The sequence below is a fragment of the Drosophila simulans genome, chromosome 3L (assembly GCF_016746395.2).
Source record: "Drosophila simulans strain w501 chromosome 3L, Prin_Dsim_3.1, whole genome shotgun sequence".
Classification (NCBI taxonomy): Eukaryota; Metazoa; Arthropoda; class Insecta; order Diptera; family Drosophilidae; genus Drosophila; species Drosophila simulans.
In genome coordinates this window covers 16046235-16065878 of record NC_052522.2, presented here as the reverse complement: position 1 = coordinate 16065878, position 19644 = coordinate 16046235, and the positions used below count along the sequence as shown (strand labels likewise).

Here is a 19644-nt window from a genome sequence, read left to right as displayed (position 1 = left end):
GCAGCTTAGTCGCTATATAAGCCTCATCTGCACGTTCCACCAGCATCAGTCATCTCTCTGAACTTACCCCAAAAACAACCAACCAACCAAACCTTATTCAAGATGTTCAAATTTGTAAGTCCAAAGGATTTGTGATAAAATTAAGAACTTGGCATTAATTTGTTACTCCCAAAGGTTGCCGTCATCGCTCTTCTGGTCGCCACCGCCAGCGCTGGTCTGATCGAGACTCATCATGTGGTGCACGAGCCCGTCCTGGCCAAGGTTGGATCGGTGGTGCACTCAGCTCCCTCGGCGGTTTCCCACCAGAGCATCACCCAGGTGCACAGCAAGGCAGTGGTGCAGCCCGTGGTTGCTCCCATCGTGAAGACCACCACCTACTCCCATCCCGCCGTTGCCGTCCACGCTGCTCCAGTGGTTCACTCCGTGCCCGTTGTCCACGCCGCTCCAGTCGTCCACTCCGTGCCGGTGGTGCACTCCGCTCCTGTGGTGCACTCTGTGCCTCTGGTCCACTCTGCTCCCCTCGTCAAGTCGGTGGTGCACTCCGCTCCTCTGGCCTACACCCTGCACCACTAAGGAAGCAAATGTGATACAGTATTTACGATTTTTTGTTTCAATAAATGTTTTTCGTTTTGTCATAACAAGTTAACCGATTGTGTTTTCTTAGTTTCAAGCCATCAGGAAAGCTTTAATTTTAAATTATTTAATTATGAGCAATGGAATTTCAGTTCTCTAAGACTTATCATTAAATTTTTTAAACTCCGCAGAAATTAATTAATTAAACAATTATATTGAAACCAAGACCAAAAGATACATTGTTTCCTTTGCATCCACTTCTTATAAAACTCTTATACTCACCTTTAAGATATTATTCGAGTATACTTTTGGGCTGCTCTAAAAATGTGTTAAAGTGAAATAAATGCAATATTCTTTTCGCTCGCTATAACAAGTATGGTAGGTATTTATTGCTTGGAATGTATTTTAGTGTCTAAAAATTTTTTTTGTGGTTTTTTCCTTCTCATTGCTGAATTTGCTTGCATTATAAACAGGGCACAGGACTTGTGTTTGAAGTAATCCGCTGGAAATGTTATGGTTGAACAGGAGCTGATTGGCTGGCGTGTGGGGGTGAGCAATATGGATGGTTGGATCTCCAACGGGTAACTGGATTAACCGATCACAACGGGTCCCAGGCCATGGACGCTCTTGATCAGCAGAGGAGAAGGATGCACCTGGGTGATGGCAGCATGGGAAATGGCACCGGGCACCACGCTCACCACATGAGGAGCAATCAGAGGAGATCCGACGACGGTGGGTCCCCAGATTCCAGGTGCCACAATCCCAGGGCCAATGAGTCCAGGAGCAGGAGCGGGAGCGGGAGCGGGAGCTGGGGCAGCAGCAGCCAGGCTAAGGAGAGCAACGAAGACGCACTGGAAAACAATTCAAATATATATATATATATATTAGAAGGATGTCAGCATATGTTCACTGTTTTTACAGAATCCTTTTCTTTTTACAAAGAATATTCTTGATTGGCTTAGAGCACTCACCAGCTTGAACATTTTGTTTTGTTGATGGTTTGCAACGATTTGACATAGAATTGCACTCCCGACTGGCCTATTTATACGGAATAATCGGAACTGCAGTTGGCGCTCTCCAAATGGGTCGCCAACACACGCCTCTGCACTCTGCACTCATTTCACCCGGCAACAAACACATTTTCCACAGCATTCTAGCCAAGTTAAGCCACATAGAACCAAACTGATTCGAGCCGAATGCAAACCCTTCCGGGGGCAGGTTCTCGAGTTACCGAAATGCACAGGCAAAAATTTATTCTAAATGCTACAAGTAATAGAAAAAGTTTTCTTATACATTAATTGGATGAATGATCTCGTTCTGTGACATCAACTTACTTGTCATCTATCATCTGAATTTTAACTTCTGTCTCGACCTAACTATCGTAATTAAATTACTTGAAAGTCGAATGCTTTCAAACTTTCTATTCTTTTCTCCCAGTGCATTCGTTCTCCCTCAGTTGACTGGCCACTTCGTTGCGATCTGATTTGATTCTATTCGATTTCGCCGCCTTATGATTTATGCAATGCGAGACATGTTCTAAGTGGACTAACACCCTCCCCATTCCGCATTCCCACTTGCTGCGGGGACTATGCGGCGTATACTTGACACTGTTGCATGCGTTGCACAATTAAGCAAACAAATAAATAGAATCATGTCAGAGGGAAAATATGTAATGTGAGTCCAAGAAAAGAATCAACTCAAGCGGCTTAGTTTAGTTTACGGGGTAAGAGGAGGTGGGGCTTGCTCTTTGCACTTTTGGCTTGCATAAATTAAGTTCCCAACTTGGCGAAACGTTGATTAATGTGACTTGCCAGTAACGCCGCCGGTCAGTTGGTAGTTCGTTTGGTCAGCCAAGTTGCCCCGGGGCTCGGCCAATCGACAGAGATTGTCTCCAAAGCGATTTTGTCTTGTGCAATAGTGCGACACCAGCACATCAGATACATTTTATGATCACTGTCGCGGGCAGTGAGTTATTACAAGTGCCGTCAAGTGGCGGAGATCAGGAAATGTATTTGCATTGCGAAGAAACATTTTTCAAAGGATGCCTATTTTACCAGCAAAGGGATTTTGATGGTTAAATTATTATTTGCTGCATTGAGGGTTTTAAAAAACAATTTTTTCGGTACTATACACATATGTTTTTTTTGTACTTATTGAGATGGGATTAATTCATTTGCCAAGTTTTCTATATCATTTAAATTACTTAAGTAATTTATTGTTGTGTGAGTCTGTATATTCTAACATTTATAAATAACTCTAGATAGATGAAAAAAGAAAATAAACATATTTAAATATCTTGTATCTCCCAATGCTATCGATTTTAAACAAAACCCACCTTTTTATCTACCTATATATCTTCACATCTTTCCTCTTTTGCCAATTGCTCGTTTGTTTACCTTTAATGAGCTACCGAATCACGTGCCCGTAAAAAACTACAAAAACCGCAGTTACCTTGCCGAATCTATTTGTTTATTATTTTATTTCATTTGCCTCGTTTGCCGGTCAGCGAACCAAGCCGAATAGTTGGCTTAAACCATAACCGATTTGCGGCTAATTTCGGCGCTGAAAAGACAGGCCAAAACAAAAAGCGAAACTTTTTCAGGGTTAGTTGCTGATTGATATTGATTCTGATTTGATTTTAATGCACCAAACAAGGAAGCATTGATTTGTTCAGCAAACAGGGGCGCACCAGGTGGTAACCATAGTATAAAAACCCCTCCGTGGAACACCTCTGCTTTTGCCCAACCCCACAATCTACATACATATGTACAAATTATCATTTTAGTAGATTTTCCATATATTTATTAGCGTAAGTTTATTAATTACAATAGGGCTTTCGCGGTCTGCACTTAATGAGACGAATAGTAAGTACGTGGCGATGACCGACGCTTCTAATCTTCCAAAATCGACTAACTTAAGTATAGCAAGAGTTCTTATCTCTAAAGCTTAACAAGTTACAGTTTCTTATAGGTAAAGCTCGATCTATAGATGGGAAAAGCACTTGAGGCTTACGACTATATTTCGGGTGTTTTGTGATTGTGTTAACTCCTCCCCTTCTAAGACGAAGGCTGTCCACAGACTTTTTACAATTGGCAAATCTATTTGAAAGCGGATCTTACGGGTAACATTGGTTGTGCACTAAGTTCCCATACTGCCAACCTGGTACTGCGTTAAACCATCGAAGAGAAGGCAGCTCTGCGTGTCTGGATGATCCGAGAAGTTCGTAAATGCTGCTGATTCTCCATGTCATGGGTTCGCAACAAGGTTCTGGAGATGATCGTAGCGAACTTGGAAAAAATCTTTATTGTAACCGTCGACTTGTTGACGACGATGATGCTGATGTTGGTTGAACTAGTTGACCATCAAAACGTATGTGTTGAACGCACTCTGGTTGGCGTCTGATGGCAGATATTATTCAGTTCGTCGTTTCAGTACACAGGCGCAGAAATAGTTGCCGCATCTTTACGTCTTTAGCAGATACTACGTTGATAGATCTTAATTCCCTCTTCTACTCTTCTCATCTACTTAAGAGGTAGTTACAGTTTTAATACTAAAGTTTTGACAATAATTAAGTATAACAATTATAATTTTATAATAAAGTTCATTCAGATATTTTTGATATTAAAGTATGTAGTAAAACGCTTATTGATTGCAAGTATTGATTTTCCTATTTAGTTGAACAGAATCAGGAAAGGGTATTGATAACATTAGTGTTTTTTTTTTTTTAATCGGGAATTTGAAATCTAATTAGAGTGAGTGCGCTATACTGTTATTATGCCGTTTTGGTAATGCATTTATTTTCTATGGTAGTTTCAGGAAATATTTGTGGTTGCGTGGACTTTAAGTTTTCAAATCATTCGGGTCTAGCATTTCATCACATACCTTTAAAATTTTCTAAAGAGGATGAAGCGGAAATAATACAAAATGTTTAAAGATTAAATAAGAAGGATTTGACAAATATTTAATTGAAAAATGTTTGCAAACTCTTTTACTAGTGTTCAGATTTCACGTTTGTATTTTGCTAACTTGGCGATGGTCACAAAAGGAAAAGAAATACTAAACCTAGCGTAGATTATCTTTATGAACGACCCTCCCTTTTATGAGGACCGTTGTCCCGAGGTCTGCTTCGATTAGTTCTTCCCTATACCGTGGGGTTAGTTTATTTCCCAAGCGATTGTTTTGTTTTACCATGACGGTTTCTCCCACCTCAAAGGTTCTGTCTCGTCTTGTTACATTTTCTCTTCTTAGCTGTTTTTCCTGAGCTTCGTTAACCATTTCTACTATCTCGTTAGCCAATTCGGGAGGAGTTGAATGAATAATGTCGATCGGTCTTCTATTGGTGACTGAGTGCACCGTCTTATTGTATTCTATTGTTGCCTGAAGAATAAGGTTGACTGTATCATTCATTCCACTGTCAAGTTTCAGGCATCGAGCTATTTCTAAAAGCGTGCTGTGAAACCTTTCAACCTGTCCGTTTGAGGTACTATGAAGTGGAGGTGCGTTCGCTATGTCAACATTAAAACGATTTTTCAAAAGTGACTTGATTGACTCGGAATTTATGGACGGTTCATTGTCACAAAATATTGTCTTTGAATGGGGAAAAAAGTTCATTAGTTGCATAATTGCAGGTTCTAAATCAGTTATCGTTCGAGAGCCGATTGGTTGCACAATAGCGAATTTGGAAAATTTGTCAATACATGTCAAAAAGTAATTCCTGTCCGTAGAAAATATATCAATATGCAATGTCTCGCCTACATGTGACGGAATAGGTGTTCTCCCGAGGATTTGCTTTTGCGGATGGCGGTCGTATTTGGCTTTTTGACAAACCAAGCAGTTAGCAACAAAGGTAGCGGCTATTTGTGACATTTTAGGGAAAAAGTAGTATTGAAGAATTTGTTTTACATTCTCCTGTGCTGCCCTATGCGCTCTGTTGTGCTCCAAAGACACTATTTCCCGTTGCTCAGTTTGATTAAAAATGTCGCTGACCATTTTCATAGTGTGTCGGAAGGTTGTTGCTGGAAAGTCATTTACAAGACTGTTTTGAATGAAAGCTAGTACAGGTAATTCGCAGTGTATCGCATTCACTACATCCGGCTTAACCACATCACGAATTCTTCCGATTAAGGTCTCTTTGTCTAGAAACTGTATTAGATGCCTTGTCTTGCTTCCGAAAATAACAAAAGTTCGAGTTGAGTCTGCGGTGCCCTCATCTATCACAATTTGGTTTCTAAAACAGTTAACCGGCTTGTCGATAGTTTCGATTGTAAAAGTCAATGAAATTTCGCTATGTATTGTTGCAATGTCTGACTGGGGTTCGTCCTCTAGGACATGAATAGCCTGCCTGGATAGTGCATCGGCAACATAGTTCTCCTTGCCAGGTTTATAGAAAATTTTAGCATTATGTTCGTCTATAAACGCCTTCCATCTCTTGATTTTTGCATTTGGATTCCTATCTGACACGGCGTATGTTAACGGCTGGTGATCTGTAAAAATGTTTAAGTTTTTGACACCATATAGATAGTTCCTAAGAGACTTTAAAGCCCAAACGATGGCCAAGAGTTCTCGTTCATTTGTTGCGAAATTAAGTTCTCTATCCTGTAAAGTTCTCGAAATCATTGTAACAGGCTTGCCATCCTGTGATAAGACTGCCCCCAGGCCAAAAGCCGAAGCGTCTGTTGTTAAGTCAAAGGCTTTTCTATAATCGGGATACAATAACATTACATTTTCGGAGACAAGAACATTTTTAAGCTTCTCAAAAGCAGAACATTGTCTTTCATCGAAAGAAATTGGTATCTTTTTAGACTGGCTTGCGGAAACCTTTCCGTTTTCACCCTTCAGAATGTCAGTGAGTGGTCTAGCAATAGAGGCGAAGTCCTTAATAAAGCAGCGGTAATAACTTGCTAGCCCTAAAAACGATCGAACACTAAACAGATTAGTAGGTTGATTATATTTCTGAATAGCCTCTACTTTGCTAGGACTGGTTGTGATACCTCCACTTGACACCATGAATCCGAGATACTCGACGCTTTCCTTGAAGAAAAACGATTTCTCTTTAGAAACCCTCATGTTTGCCTCAGACAGTCTGTCTAGTACCCAAGCAACGTCGTTTACGTGGTCCTCAATTCCGTTTGAAAATATTATTACGTCATCAACGTAAACGTAACATGACTTTCCTATACGGTCCCTAAGAACATCATCAATAGCACGTTGAAAAATACTTGGGGCATTTTTCAAGCCAAACGGCAAACGGCAAAACTCGTATTTTCCATTTCCTACTGAAAAGGCAGTTTTCTCTCTATCCTTTTCTGCGAGCAGAATTTGGTGAAACCCCGATTTAAGGTCAAGGGTTGTAAAGAACCTGGCTTTTCCCAAATTTGACAAGATGGATACTACGTTTGGTATAGGGTACTTGTCGTCGATTGTTTTTAAATTTAGTTTTCTAAAATCTATAACCAACCTTTTCTTAGTATTTCCCTCTTCATCTGTACCTTTTTTATCGACTACCCAAACCGGATTGTTGTAAGGTGACGACGAGGGCCTGATAATTCCGTCCTTTAACAAAGCATGTGTCTCCTTATTCACAAAATCCGATACGCCCATGGGGTACGGATAGAGTTTTGAGTAAATGGGTTGGTCGTCCTCAGTACGTATTGTGGCAACAATGTTGGTATTATACGGCAGTGCTTCTTCCGGTTCCGCAAAGACGGCCAATCGGTTTCGAAGCATTGTATGGAATTTATTAGATATCTGATTTGGAACCACAATATTCTCTATGTTGGTGAAATTTACGCTGTCACATCTCAAAAACTGAATAGATTCCACTTCATTGTTGATATTCAACGTTTTGTTCTTAAAATCTAACGTTGCATTTCCCTGTTTCAAAAGGTCAAGTCCTATTATTGCGTCAAAACTAGAGAGACTTGGAAGAATAAAGAATTGAACAGATGTGTTAAATAGCTTAATAAAGCATTTCTGTTTGACGGTGTTGCAACCATGAAGCGATTTTACCGTGAATTTATTTTGTACCGGCATTATGTTTTTTAATTCAGGGAGGGGCTGTATGTAATTTTTCGAAGCCCCGGTGTCAATCAAAAGTTTTATGGTTCTCCCTGCTATCTCTCTTTCTATGTACGGTAGCAGGGATTTGTGGCTAAAAAATGAACATGATCGTAATTCACTAGTTCGTCCTCATAATCATCAACCTCCGCTTCTGCCTCCTTTTGATAACCGTCTGTATCTTCCTCACATTGACCTTTCTCATGAGGTAAGTAGTTGATCCTCTGCTGTTTTGGCCCTGTAAACCTTGCACTGCCACTCGTTGGTCTTTTTGATGCTTGCGCATACCCAAAATGTCCCTGAGCCTGACTTGTGTTTTGCTGTTGGGGTTGCGATGCGAATTGATTTTGTGTTCGAAATGAATTTTGTTGTTGGGATGGCCAAGAATATTGTTGTTGAGATGGCCAAGAATTTTGCTGTTGGGATGGCCAAATATTTCCCTGAGTCGGAAATGGAGCTTGTCCAAAATTTCCAGTTCTTCTAGATCGCATGGATACATCAGGATTTGTTAACTGGACTGGATCTTGTCTTTCCTGGTTATCATAAGTATGCACCTGACGCTTGCTAAAATATGGGTTTTTAGTTTGCATGGGCATGATTGAGTTTCTATCCTTATCGCTGTGCTTTTGTTCGATTTTCTGACCCCTGTCTCCAATATTTTTAGAATAAATAAGGGCGAATTGGTAACGCTCATGGTTCGACTCGACCTCTTGCGCTAAAGCGAGAGCAGTTGGTAAATCTTTTGGACCTTTTGCAAAAAGAATGTCGCTCAACGATTTCTTAGCTCCGGTTACAAATACACGTAACGCGTCCGTCCTGTACTTTTCATTCAGTGACATCGCCAAGGCACTATCAAATGTCATTATTGTCTTGTTGGTAAGTAGGGTCAGTTTTTTCTCGACTTCATCGTAGAATTCAGTAAGAGTCATGTCTCCCTGTCGCAAAGTTGATAGCTCTTGTTCGATTAGATAGATCGGCCTTTTGTCAGAATATGTGAAATCAAGACGGCTGATCATTGCTTTGAAATGTAACGGAGTATTAAAAGAAGCCAATACTGTATTCGCTGGACCTTTTATTTTATTTCGCATAATACCAAGAGCTTGGTAAAATGTTGAACTTCCCTCGTAATCTTTGAAAACTTTAAAAGCGACATGAGCCGCTTTTCTCCACGACACATATGTTTCACTTTTGCCATCAAAATCTGGCAGAGATTTAATTATATCTAGAGGCTCGTTACAGACAACACCTGGTCTAATTTCAGCATCTACATAAGTTTCCACCTCTGGGGTGTTCACTGTTAATTTCCCGATTCGCTCATTCATCTCCTGCAATTGCTTTTCAAATGATTGTTTTTGGACTGCGAGCGCACCGGCAACAGCACTCTCTACGATCGCTTTTAACTGAGCTTCAAATTCCATTTCGCTAGTTGTCTTTGTTTTTGACCACCAATTATCTGATGACTTATTATTTTTTTCTGCACTGTTTTGCCTACTTGCCTGGTGCGCTGACCATTTATTTAAGCTTGACACTAGGTTGTCTAAAAGGTTATCACTGTCACTCATGTATTTTTATTATCAATACTCTTTGCATAGGTTATAATATAATAATAATAATAATATTTTTAATTCGTTCAATAAGCGTTATACTTACAATATAATAATAGTGATTAACAAACAATTTTAAGGTAGATGGTCTTAGTAATTAATATTATATTTTATGTAATCACGAAATTTTTATTTCTTAGGTTAGAGTTAATTAGCCAAAGCCGCTGGTTTTGTCTCCGGATCCTCCTTTTGTTATTTATTTATAATTATTCAGTTATCGTAGGTTTTTATATCCGTTTGGGCGCCAATTATCATTTTAGTAGATTTTCCATATATTTATTAGCGTAAGTTTATTAATTACAATAGGGCTTGCGCGGTCTGCACTTAATGAGACGAATAGTAAGTACGTGGCGATGACCGACGCTTCTAATCTTCCAAAATCGACTAACTTAAGTATAGCAAGAGTTCTTATCTCTAAAGCTTAACAAGTTACAGTTTCTTATAGGTAAAGCTCGATCTATAGATGGGAAAAGCACTTGAGGCTTACGACTATATTTCGGGTGTTTTGTGATTGTGTTAACTTACATATATATACATTGAAAATTGGTAATATCTAATTGATGTTTATGTCACATTAGCTGTTCGAGTATCCCATTAGACTGGCTTTATGGCAATGTTTGCCGATTAGACTGATTCTGAATGCGAGTTAATCGTCGGGTGTGTGGGTAAAGTACGCTGGCGATTTGCATTGGCTTATGCAAAACAGAAAGTCAATTGCAAAAGCCAAATAGACTTGAACTTGAAATAGATCTGGATCCCTTCTGATTGTATTTCCATACCATGTGTGTTTACAATGGAAATGTTGCATGCAACAGTGGCAGCAACAACAACTATTTATCACCTCGATTGGCCAATCCGAGTGATATGTACATACACATACCCATCCCCACCTTCGTCCCGCTTGCATAGACATCGGCATTCATCATCTGCTTATGCACTGATTTGCATAACACAGAAAAATCATTTGGTTGCCACATGTAGTGGCAACGTGTGTTGTCACCATGGGAAATGTGCCATCCCCCATCGATTGTATCGAATGGTTTTTTCGGTTAATTACTATTACCCACAGGCTAATTATGTCAGCTATATAAGGAAGTGATTTTGGTGCGAGTTTGCGGCACAGATATCCGATCGCATTTGACGTCACTTTGCGTATTAATTACCCACATAAAGGAAGAAAAGATTAATTTCAATTGTATAAGTGCAGCAATAATATTTCATCCGAGGTATCCGGAAATACCTTTTAATAAGAAATGTCTGAAACTCGAGCGGAAATTGTGATTGAATCTATTTTAGCCAAAGGGATTTCCGTGACACAAAAAACGTGACAGATGTACATAAGTTTGAATAAATAATTAATAAATAACTACTTTTCTGGAATCTTGATATTTACAACCTTTTTTGTATCTTTTGTGTAAAATCCATATTCGATAATCCTTTGGGAACTGTGCTCCCATTATCCCAAGTAAAATCATCATTTTTAGGTGTTGTATCTTTTATGTACAGCATTACAGATAGATGGAATAGAATATTCAGCAGCTTACAGCGAAACCTGCAGTTGGTCCTTACACATGAACAATCGACACACGCAAACATACACAGCATACTAAGGTTGCATTCTCCCCGTCGTCGTTATCGTTAAGCAGTTATCGTTATCAATCATCAGTCAATCGCCAGGATCGTCGTTTAGTGCAGATGGTAGTCGTGGAAGTCGTGATGGTGATGCAGATGGAAGGGATCGTAGGGGTGGTAGGCCTTGATGATGGGCGCAGGATGGTAAGCCTTGATGATGGGCGGATGCACCACTGTCTTCACTACAGTGGGCAGCAGGACCGGCTTGATTATGTGGTGGGGCACACTGTGCACCACCGTGGAGCTCTGGTGGGAGACGGCGGCCGGCAGATGGTAGTGCAGTGGTTCCACATGGTGGTGGTGTGGATAGTAGGGGATCTCCGGATAGTGATGGTGGTGGCCATGCAGGAAACCAGGACGAGCTGCCGCCAAGGCGCAAATGGAGAGTAGCGACACTACCTATGAGTCAGGACATCCTCAGATTGGTTCTTAGCCAGAGTTAATCCGCGATATCCTTACCAGTTTCATCATCTTGTGGGTGGCTTATTCCTCGGTGGTTAGTCTTGGTAGCTCGCTGCTTGCAACTGATGCCACTCGATGGTGTGGAGGTGGCTTTTATTCACTTGCCACCTAGCCAATTGGCCACCAGCAACAGCTGCGGATTCCGCTGCAGATGCAGATGCAGATGCTCTCGTTGCCATATCCGCCGCTGCTGAGAGGCTTCAATGTTGTGGAACCTTGCGTTTGCATCCGCAGTTTGCAGTCTGCCGCCTGAAGTTGCTGCCGTTGTAATTGCAGCTCGTTTCGTTTTTCATTTCAATTGTTGCTTTTGCGTTGTCTGCCTTTTTCGCACACAGTTTTGTCAAGCGCCGCATTGTTTACCCGCAGTCTGAGTCGCTCCATCCATCGACCCCTTCCAATCCCAATCCCAATCCGAAGCGCTGAACTCTGCCACGGCTGGGTTCAATGAGGTGGCAGACACCACAGATTACATTCATGTGGGGATACTCTTATAAAAGTGTCGATTGGATCTGAAGGAGAGAAGTTCACTATAGTATCCACATTATCAGAACATAGAACTTCAAATGGAATTATATCTCTTCAGTGGGTCTGTTTCTTATAAAATATAAAATGTTTTTTCGTTTCGCTTATAAAATATATAAGGTACAACCTAACAAAAGAATTTACTATTTAAATGATTTTTGTTTTATTATTTATAGTGGTTAAGAAATCTTTTATTTCTTAGAAATACATATTATTTCTTAGAAATTCATACAAATACAATTGAAAAATTATTAATTTATTTATATAAATATTTGATATTATAAACATAGGTACTTTTGTCAAGAATGGCTAAAATAGCTGCTCATGGGATCATGATTTGCAAACATGTTTTAACCTCTTTCCCAACTTTATCCTATAGCTTATGTATCCCAATTAGCTGAAGAGTATCTGCTTATGTGTTCATTCAGAGAGCTTTTCCTAAGGTTGTCGCTGGTTGTATTTATTTATTTGTTTTTTTTTGTAGTCTTTTAATACTATAATGTCCCAGCGAATGTCGACGTTCTGTTCTCGATGCTCGTCTGCTGCAATTGGTAATTGTAATTGTTGCTGCATCTGCTGCAACTTCATTGCAATTTGCGCTTGCAACTCGCTCGTTCCGTTAGACCAATGAATAAAAAAAAAACTATCGCAAAATGTCTCTGTATTTCTGCCATTGTATCTATGTATGTATCTATGTATATAGTAGCTGTATCTGTACAGTAAGTAGCATAATTTATGCCAGTGTTACATTTGCCCGCTGCGACCTTGACTACTTGAAGTTTTTGGCCCGCAAATTGCTGTTGGTTTTACAGCATCGCATTTTTGTTTCTTGTTTTTTTTTCAGTTTTTTTTTTTTGGCTCTCTTGTTTTCGTTTCTTGGTCAGCGGAAATTCACACTCGCCAATTTAATTGTTGCAATTTTTTGTCGTGGAAATTAGTTGTCTGCCTCAATATCTTCTATGTTATCTATGGGTCTGAGAATGTGCAAAAACTACCTTACTTTTTTTTGAGTGTGTGAGAATCGAGACATATACTTTGTTGTCGTCATATGCATACAGCCGCGATCGAAATTTTAGCTTTAATACTTGTACTGAGTGTGGGAAAACATTTCTTAGTTTCAGCTTTTCAACGGTTCAGTTAATTTTATTATATCATATAATAATATAACCAAAAAATTTGCACGCTCTTTAATGGCCTCTATAAGATTGATTTCAACTTTTACAAAATGTATTAATGGTTTCTTAATGTTCCTAAATACATCTCTGTTAATTATGTACGCCATTTAAAATCACCCAAATAAAACAAAATTATATTTTTAACGATTGGTTAAATTACGAAGAAAATAAACACACTAGAAACAATAAAAGCGTGCTCATAAAAGCATTTATTTGCCTATAACCTTTAAATTGAAATAAATTTGAGATCTTAAAGCCGCATTTTATCAATTTTATGTTACCTAATTTAACATACTCGACTTTGGAGCTCATCTCTATACACCTATTGTATTGACTGCAGTTGCTCAGCTTCGCTACTGTCTGCCATCGATTGTGATATTTAAGGCTTCCATTCGCGCCCTGTCATCTCATCGCCTGGAAAAGTTCACGAACGGCAGCGGATTCAGCTTCAGATACAGATACAGATACAACTTCATGGCAAACTAGAACACTTGAGTCGAGAGCACGAGCTCATTAGAATGTCGTTTGGTATTTTGACAGGCAACTTGGACGGCAAGTGCTGAAATGTCAGCCTGCGAGGGTATAATAATCGGCAACGAGGCTGTGGCAAATTAATCATGATTTGCATTAAGCGGGGTAAATATTTACACAACAATTCGCTGGGGTCCCTGGTCAGCACTCCCAAAAAAATGGGGCCCGAAATGAATTCAATTGCTTGACTTATCGCGACCAGGAAGCACTGCATCTGCGGCATAAACGGGTTGCAGCCAGCGACTATGTTGCAACTTGCAACAGTGGAGTGCCGCAGCACTCCGCCCAAAATGCCCGATTCAGTTCAGTGGGTTAGTGGGAGCCCGCAGTCCGCATTTGTTATCTTCGACTTGGAATCTCGAGTTATTTTCAATGTTATTGCAATTAAATTGTGAACCAAGTCAGGCATCCGCTGACGCAGCACTTCCAATCCGAGAATGCCGCTCAATTGATGGACACATCTGACCTTAGTGAGTGGCCAATGGCCAATTGGTCGCCCGGCCACCTGTTGGGTATTCTCGTTGAGTATACGCCAGAGTGGCAGCCAGCAGGCACCTCGGCCAGCGAGTTAGTCGAACGTAATTACTCGAGGGGCCCCGTGGAAATGAAAATGATTTTTATATACGTATGTATATTGTGCGGCATGGGGCGCCGCTCTACTTGCCGCAGCTGCAGCACATTTCTCACCGCCGATTGCCATTTGCGTAATGCTCCTTCTGGCCGGAGTTTCCGACTCCAACTGGGTTTCTGAGTGTCCAGCGCTCTGACACCTGAGTGAACTGTGCCAACAGGACAGGTCGTATCATTTGTGGCTGGGCCGGGAGTGTTTGGCAACTACATTGCCAACCCGTCAGATTGGGCCTGGCCAACCACGCTCTTTTCTGGCCTGCAGAAATATTCAATTTCACGTAACATAATGGTCAACTAATTTTGAGTCATTCAAAGGTGCCTGCACTGCTAGCAGAATGCTTTTGTACTTTAGTTTATGAGCATTTTAATGGATTTAGTTTTGAATTACTTCTGTAGGCGGCTGAAAGGTAGGTCGACTAGTTTCTAACAAAGATCACAGGCGGACTTTAACTGTCAGGTCATAAATAAAACAATTAAGACTTTTATACTCTTGTTTACAGAAACATAAGTTTAATTAAACTAAAAGTGTTCCACATATACCGTATATACCTTAATCAAGAAATACTTGCCTTTTTTATAACTAAAGTTTTTGTTGTACGTACCAAAAGTCATTACAATCCTTAAACAACATAATACAGCGGCTTTGTTAAATTCGAGTAATCATAAAATTTACTAAGAAATACTACATATTATAATATAATTTTATATTCTTTTCTGATCGTGTTATTTGCTCTTTACTTCCACACCATTTGACTTATTTTTCTCAATTGGCTTTCAGTAACAACTTCCTCATTTATAATTTCAATACATTATTTACATGACTTCAAAGCGTAGTTCATATTTTTTCCATGTGATCTAAGCCAACCTTTCAGCCAGTAAAGTGTATAAAAATCACAATAGTACAATGGCCGATCAGAAGTTAATATTGAAAGACTGGGAAATACAAACAAAATTGTGGTAATTAAGGTAAGAACAAGACGGAAGAGTAATGACGCTTAAAGACTGTCAACAAGTGTTCCTTTACTCCCGAGTAATTGATCTTTAAGCGCGGCTAATTGTTGTTCATTACGTTTAAGCCGAGATCAGGTCGAATGTCTCTAATTAAAAGCGAAATTGAGTTTGGTGCTAAACGGTGGCGATAACAGGCGATCGAACCGAGTTTGCCCGAGGAACTGGTTCCCTCTATGATAATTGCCTGGCTGTTTCTTAATGTGGTTAGTGCTCTTGTATCCAGTCTTATGCAATGCAATGTTAGAAATACAAAAAAGATACGAAAACAGCGACAGAACTGTCACTTGCCTGCTGGCCATAAGGCGTACATTACCCCCAGAGCAGCACCACTCGAGATCCCAAGAGAGATATGTACAAACATGTAACACAGATGTGGCAAAAGCACACAGCCCGGATATTGCCAAGGAATTTAACAGAAATAGACTCAAATCTATTAAAAGTCACTCAAGAATTTCGGCTAACAAAGCGGCGGGATATGGGGGAAGAGGGAGTTGTGTCGCCGGATAGAAACATTCATTAATCATGCTAAAAATTGCTGACAAATCACCATAACGGCGTCAAATACAACTACAGTTGAACACCAATGAAGGTACAGTTGTGTTTGTTACTTGTAAGCAGTGTTGCCACTGCAGGAAATATTAAGGGGGATCATTAAAAAAAGGGATTTAAGGTGTCAAGCAAGTGTCCAAAGATCTTATGTGGTTAGTCACCTTAATCATCAAATATATCCTAACCCCCTTTGTGCCCCCACCACTGTGTCCATGGCGTATGAGTGATCTGCGCGCCTGCGCAATCGCCATCGATGTTTGCTTATTACACAAAGCGGAACTCCAGACCAGTCCCGAGTGCGGTTCTATGTGGGATGTGGCTGCGATTGTGGCGGTCTTTGGATCTGCGCCTTCTGGTGCTTTATCGCTGGTCCGTCTAGCTGCCCATTGTTATGCCAGACAATTGCAGGCCGAGATTAGCATAACCTGAAAATGCGAACGGAAAAAAAGGGGTGGAGAAAGGAAGGGAGTGCTGTCGTTGCCCAGAGAAATAAATGATACAGTAAAGCAAAGTATATTCGGAGATCAATTCGGTTTAGATATGATAAATCTGAAGAATAAGAAAATGTTAAATAAAATATATTTTATATTTTTTAGTTCAGTAAAGTAAAAAGTAAAGTATATGCTTATTCCAAAGTTGAGATAAATAGCCCTGCTCATGAAGCTACAATTTTGTTTTGAAATTTAATAAATATTTAATTAATAATAAATTCAATTGGATATTTTTATTATAGGAAACGTTTTACTTTTTAAGGACGTATGTAAAATAATACTTATACCGTTCAAAAAGAAATTCTGATTTATATTTTCTTAAAACTATGTACTCACTTCCAAAAGTTCCGAAGTACTTCTCCAGATATAACTAACCGAAAATCTCGTGGTAGCATTGTGCTAATCATCTCCGCACTGAAAGCGAAATGAAGTAAATATTAAAAAACCACTGTGAGGCTTGCTAAAATATGAAGAAATTCATTTTCATTTCGTTTCGCGTTCGTTGGCCGACGTGATGGGCAAACAAATTGGCCAGCGAGTTTGCGCACATTCCTTTCTCAACGCGGTGACGATACGATACCACCGCTATTACCTCCGCCACCGTTGGCCTTCGCCCGCAGACGCAACGGAAGGAGAGGCAAGTCCCCCCGCCCCCCGGACACAAGAGCCAGTTATGTTTTGGCCATGACAGATACACGCAAGTGCGTTTCCATTGAACTTGGACTACTTTGGGGCGGGTTTCGTCTGCGGCTGCTGTGCGTGTTGCAGCCAGGGCAAATTTTCACGGTCAGCTGCAAGGTGGAAAATGACAAGTGCGAAGCACATTTTCAGCGACACCCGTCTTGGCCTGAAGTGCTGCAAGTGGCGGCTGCTGGCCAACTGCCCGAGTGGGCCAGAAACCTAACGTCTGTGAGCGCAACCCAGTCCGATAGACATTACATTTTGACTGGTTTTATTTTCATTTTTTTGCAACCTAATGGGGTACGATGTCTTAGGTGGGCAGTGGCCACCACACTCGGTCAGTTGGCCATTTGGCCATTCGTCGAGGGGAGTGGGGTGTGCTGGTATTTTCTGGCCAAAAAGCTGGCCGAAGACAAAGCGAATCAGCTGCTGCACATGCAAACTCGGCGAACTCCCCGTTGGCGTTATTTTTCAGCTTTTCCTAACGATGCTTGAAGGAGGAAAATAGCAAATGGCCAAAAAAAAGAGCAAGAAAATTATTATTATTGTATTTTGTGCATTTTAAGATTCGGTTGCACATGGGCTCTGCTCGGCTTTTTGGGCACTATAAAAGCCGCTGCAAATTTGGAGCTAACCACACAAATCGGCGAGGCGTCAACACAGACCAACAGTTCAGTAGTTCAGCCAATAGCTAGCGCACCAGGATCGCAAGGATTAGCAAAATGTACAAGTTGGTGAGTCTACCTTATGACCAAGTCACATGATTCTCGACCTAATGCCGTAATACCCATTCCTAAAAGGTGGTGTTCTTCGCTCTGCTCGCCGTCGTGGCTGCTCGTCCGGGTTACCTGGAGTCTGGTCCACTGCTCCACAGCTATGCCGCTCCTGCCATCATCCATGAACCGGCTCTAGCCAAGGTGGGCGCCATCATCAAGACCGTGCCCAGTGCCGTCTCCCACCAGAGCATCAGCCAGGTGCACAGCTCGGCCCACATCATCCAGCCGATTGTGGCTCCGGTGGTGAAGACCTATGCCGCTCCCATCATCAAGACTTATGCGGCTCCTGCCCTCCACACCACACTCCTCTCGTCTCCGTGGGCCGGACATGGTTGGGCTGGCCATGGCTGGGCTCCGTCCTGGTAAATGTGATGGAGTTTCCCGGATGGCATTGCGTGGGCTAGCAACTTTGGCTTACCCTCACCCCGATCCCATGCTTAAACTCTCAACCCTGCTGTTTTGTTTTTCTTCTTTCACATTTCGACTGATGTAAATAAATCCATGTTTCATGCTCAAAATAATCCTGTGGCCTCTTTCTTAATGGAAAAATACTTTAAGCTACCAGTTCACTAGAACTAGAGTTCACTAGAGTCAACAATTCATAGAACTTAATAAGAATTTACAATCAGTGTTAACTTATATTGTTGGTAGTTCTTGTCTATCAAAAGTTGGTTGCTTGATGTTTATAAATTTTTTTTTAAGTTTACCTAGTTAAAAACAGTATTTCTAAATCGGTTTGAAGCAATTATTGTTAAAATTGAAATGATGCTTTCAATACTCTACTTAAAGCTGTACTGAGCCATTTATATATAGTATATATTTATTTAGTTTATATATTTATATAGTATATTTATATAGTAGTATATTAACAATAGTTTAATGAATTCTATCTCAATATTACATAGAAATTCATGCTTGTTTCAAAATATTTTAAATTTCATTCACTGTGGAAGATCAATGGTTTAATCTTATGAACTCAAAACAAATTATGTTTAGTAAACCAAGTTTTTTCATTAGTAGCTGACTGTAGATTAACTATAAGAAATGTCAACGTATATTAGCATGTTGTATATTAATTTGTATCTTCAATTTAAAAAGACATTTTAAGCCCAAATTGTCGAAGTAGGGCCACAGCACTTAAATAATTTTCCAATCAAAACAAATATCCATTTTTTAACAATCACATTTTACTCGCAATTAAATTCAATTATATACAATAGGAATCGCTATTTTCTAACCGTCCAGTTCGCTCAGATGAGTCCCCAAAGGTCCAGTCTTCCGATTACCAGCTGGAGTTGTAGACAACCGGAGATGCGGCGGCATAGGAGGTGTGCACCACTGGGGCAGCATAGCTGGTGTGGACAACGGGAGCGGCAGCATAGGCGGTGTGCACCACTGGAGCAGCTGCAGCATAGCTGACCACCGGAGTGGACTTCACCACCGGGGCCACGATGTCCTCCACAACATGCGAGTGGCTGTGGACCACCGACTGGCTCTGGTGGGACACCGATGTGGGAATGCTGCTGACCACAGAGCCCACCTTGGCCAGAGAGTGCTCCTGGACAACGGTTGTGGCAGCTGGAGCGGCATAAACCAGAGGAGACTCATAAAGATGACCGGGACGAGCGACAGCTACGGCGAGGAGAGCAGACAACACCACCTGGACAAGAGAGTTGGAGGATTAATTGATGATATAATGCTATGATAAATTTTTTAACTTACCAATTTGAACATGTTTAAGGATTTTTGTTTCTTGGTCTGTGTTGTGCTGCTGAAGCGAACAAGTTGACTGATAATTTGACAACCGCAATTGCCGCCTTATATATGGTTAAAAATGGATGTTCACGACGCGGCTGCAAAGCGAAAAAAGAGTGGTTTAATTAAAACATTTACGAGCAGAGCAGAGGGCAGTCAAAACCAAATGAGTTGTATAAATCTGCCCTCGCCGCCA

The 19644-nt window shown here is 40.7% G+C and overlaps 5 protein-coding genes and 1 long non-coding RNA gene across 6 annotated transcripts; 2 read left to right on the top strand and 4 right to left on the bottom strand.

Annotated features, from left to right (window-relative positions):
* The first annotated feature begins 8 nt into the window (after window positions 1-8).
* LOC6738295 (A-kinase anchor protein 14) lies at window positions 9-646 on the top strand. The gene is made up of 2 exons (XM_002085070.4): window positions 9-114; window positions 175-646. Exons 1-2 carry the CDS (start codon window positions 103-105, stop codon window positions 571-573), a joined length of 411 nt encoding a protein of 136 aa, XP_002085106.1. The 5' UTR covers window positions 9-102; the 3' UTR covers window positions 574-646.
* A 281-nt stretch (window positions 647-927) lies between these two features.
* On the bottom strand, window positions 928-1590 carry LOC6738294 (neuropeptide-like 3). Its single transcript, XM_002085069.3, has 2 exons — window positions 1545-1590; window positions 928-1424 (listed from the first exon to the last, which is right to left on the bottom strand). The coding sequence occupies exons 1-2, from the start codon at window positions 1554-1556 to the stop codon at window positions 1164-1166; spliced, it is 273 nt and encodes a 90-aa protein (XP_002085105.2). The 5' UTR covers window positions 1557-1590; the 3' UTR covers window positions 928-1163.
* A 9120-nt stretch (window positions 1591-10710) lies between these two features.
* Window positions 10711-11429, bottom strand: LOC6738293 (uncharacterized histidine-rich protein DDB_G0274557). The gene is made up of 2 exons (XM_016171578.2): window positions 11325-11429; window positions 10711-11264 (listed from the first exon to the last, which is right to left on the bottom strand). The coding sequence occupies exons 1-2, from the start codon at window positions 11334-11336 to the stop codon at window positions 10920-10922; spliced, it is 357 nt and encodes a 118-aa protein (XP_016032152.1). The 5' UTR covers window positions 11337-11429; the 3' UTR covers window positions 10711-10919.
* Window positions 11430-15949: 4520 nt separating this feature from the next.
* Window positions 15950-17159, bottom strand: LOC120284697. Its single transcript, XR_005543871.2, has 3 exons — window positions 16829-17159; window positions 16573-16650; window positions 15950-16294 (listed from the first exon to the last, which is right to left on the bottom strand). It is a non-coding gene; the product is annotated as an uncharacterized LOC120284697 (long non-coding RNA).
* A 369-nt stretch (window positions 17160-17528) lies between these two features.
* Window positions 17529-18214, top strand: LOC6738291 (neuropeptide-like 3). Its single transcript, XM_002085066.4, has 2 exons — window positions 17529-17651; window positions 17718-18214. Exons 1-2 carry the CDS (start codon window positions 17640-17642, stop codon window positions 18057-18059), a joined length of 354 nt encoding a protein of 117 aa, XP_002085102.1. The 5' UTR covers window positions 17529-17639; the 3' UTR covers window positions 18060-18214.
* A 652-nt stretch (window positions 18215-18866) lies between these two features.
* Window positions 18867-19542, bottom strand: LOC6738290 (pupal cuticle protein C1B). Its single transcript, XM_002085065.4, has 2 exons — window positions 19416-19542; window positions 18867-19353 (listed from the first exon to the last, which is right to left on the bottom strand). The coding sequence occupies exons 1-2, from the start codon at window positions 19425-19427 to the stop codon at window positions 18976-18978; spliced, it is 390 nt and encodes a 129-aa protein (XP_002085101.1). The 5' UTR covers window positions 19428-19542; the 3' UTR covers window positions 18867-18975.
* Window positions 19543-19644: the final 102 nt, after the last annotated feature.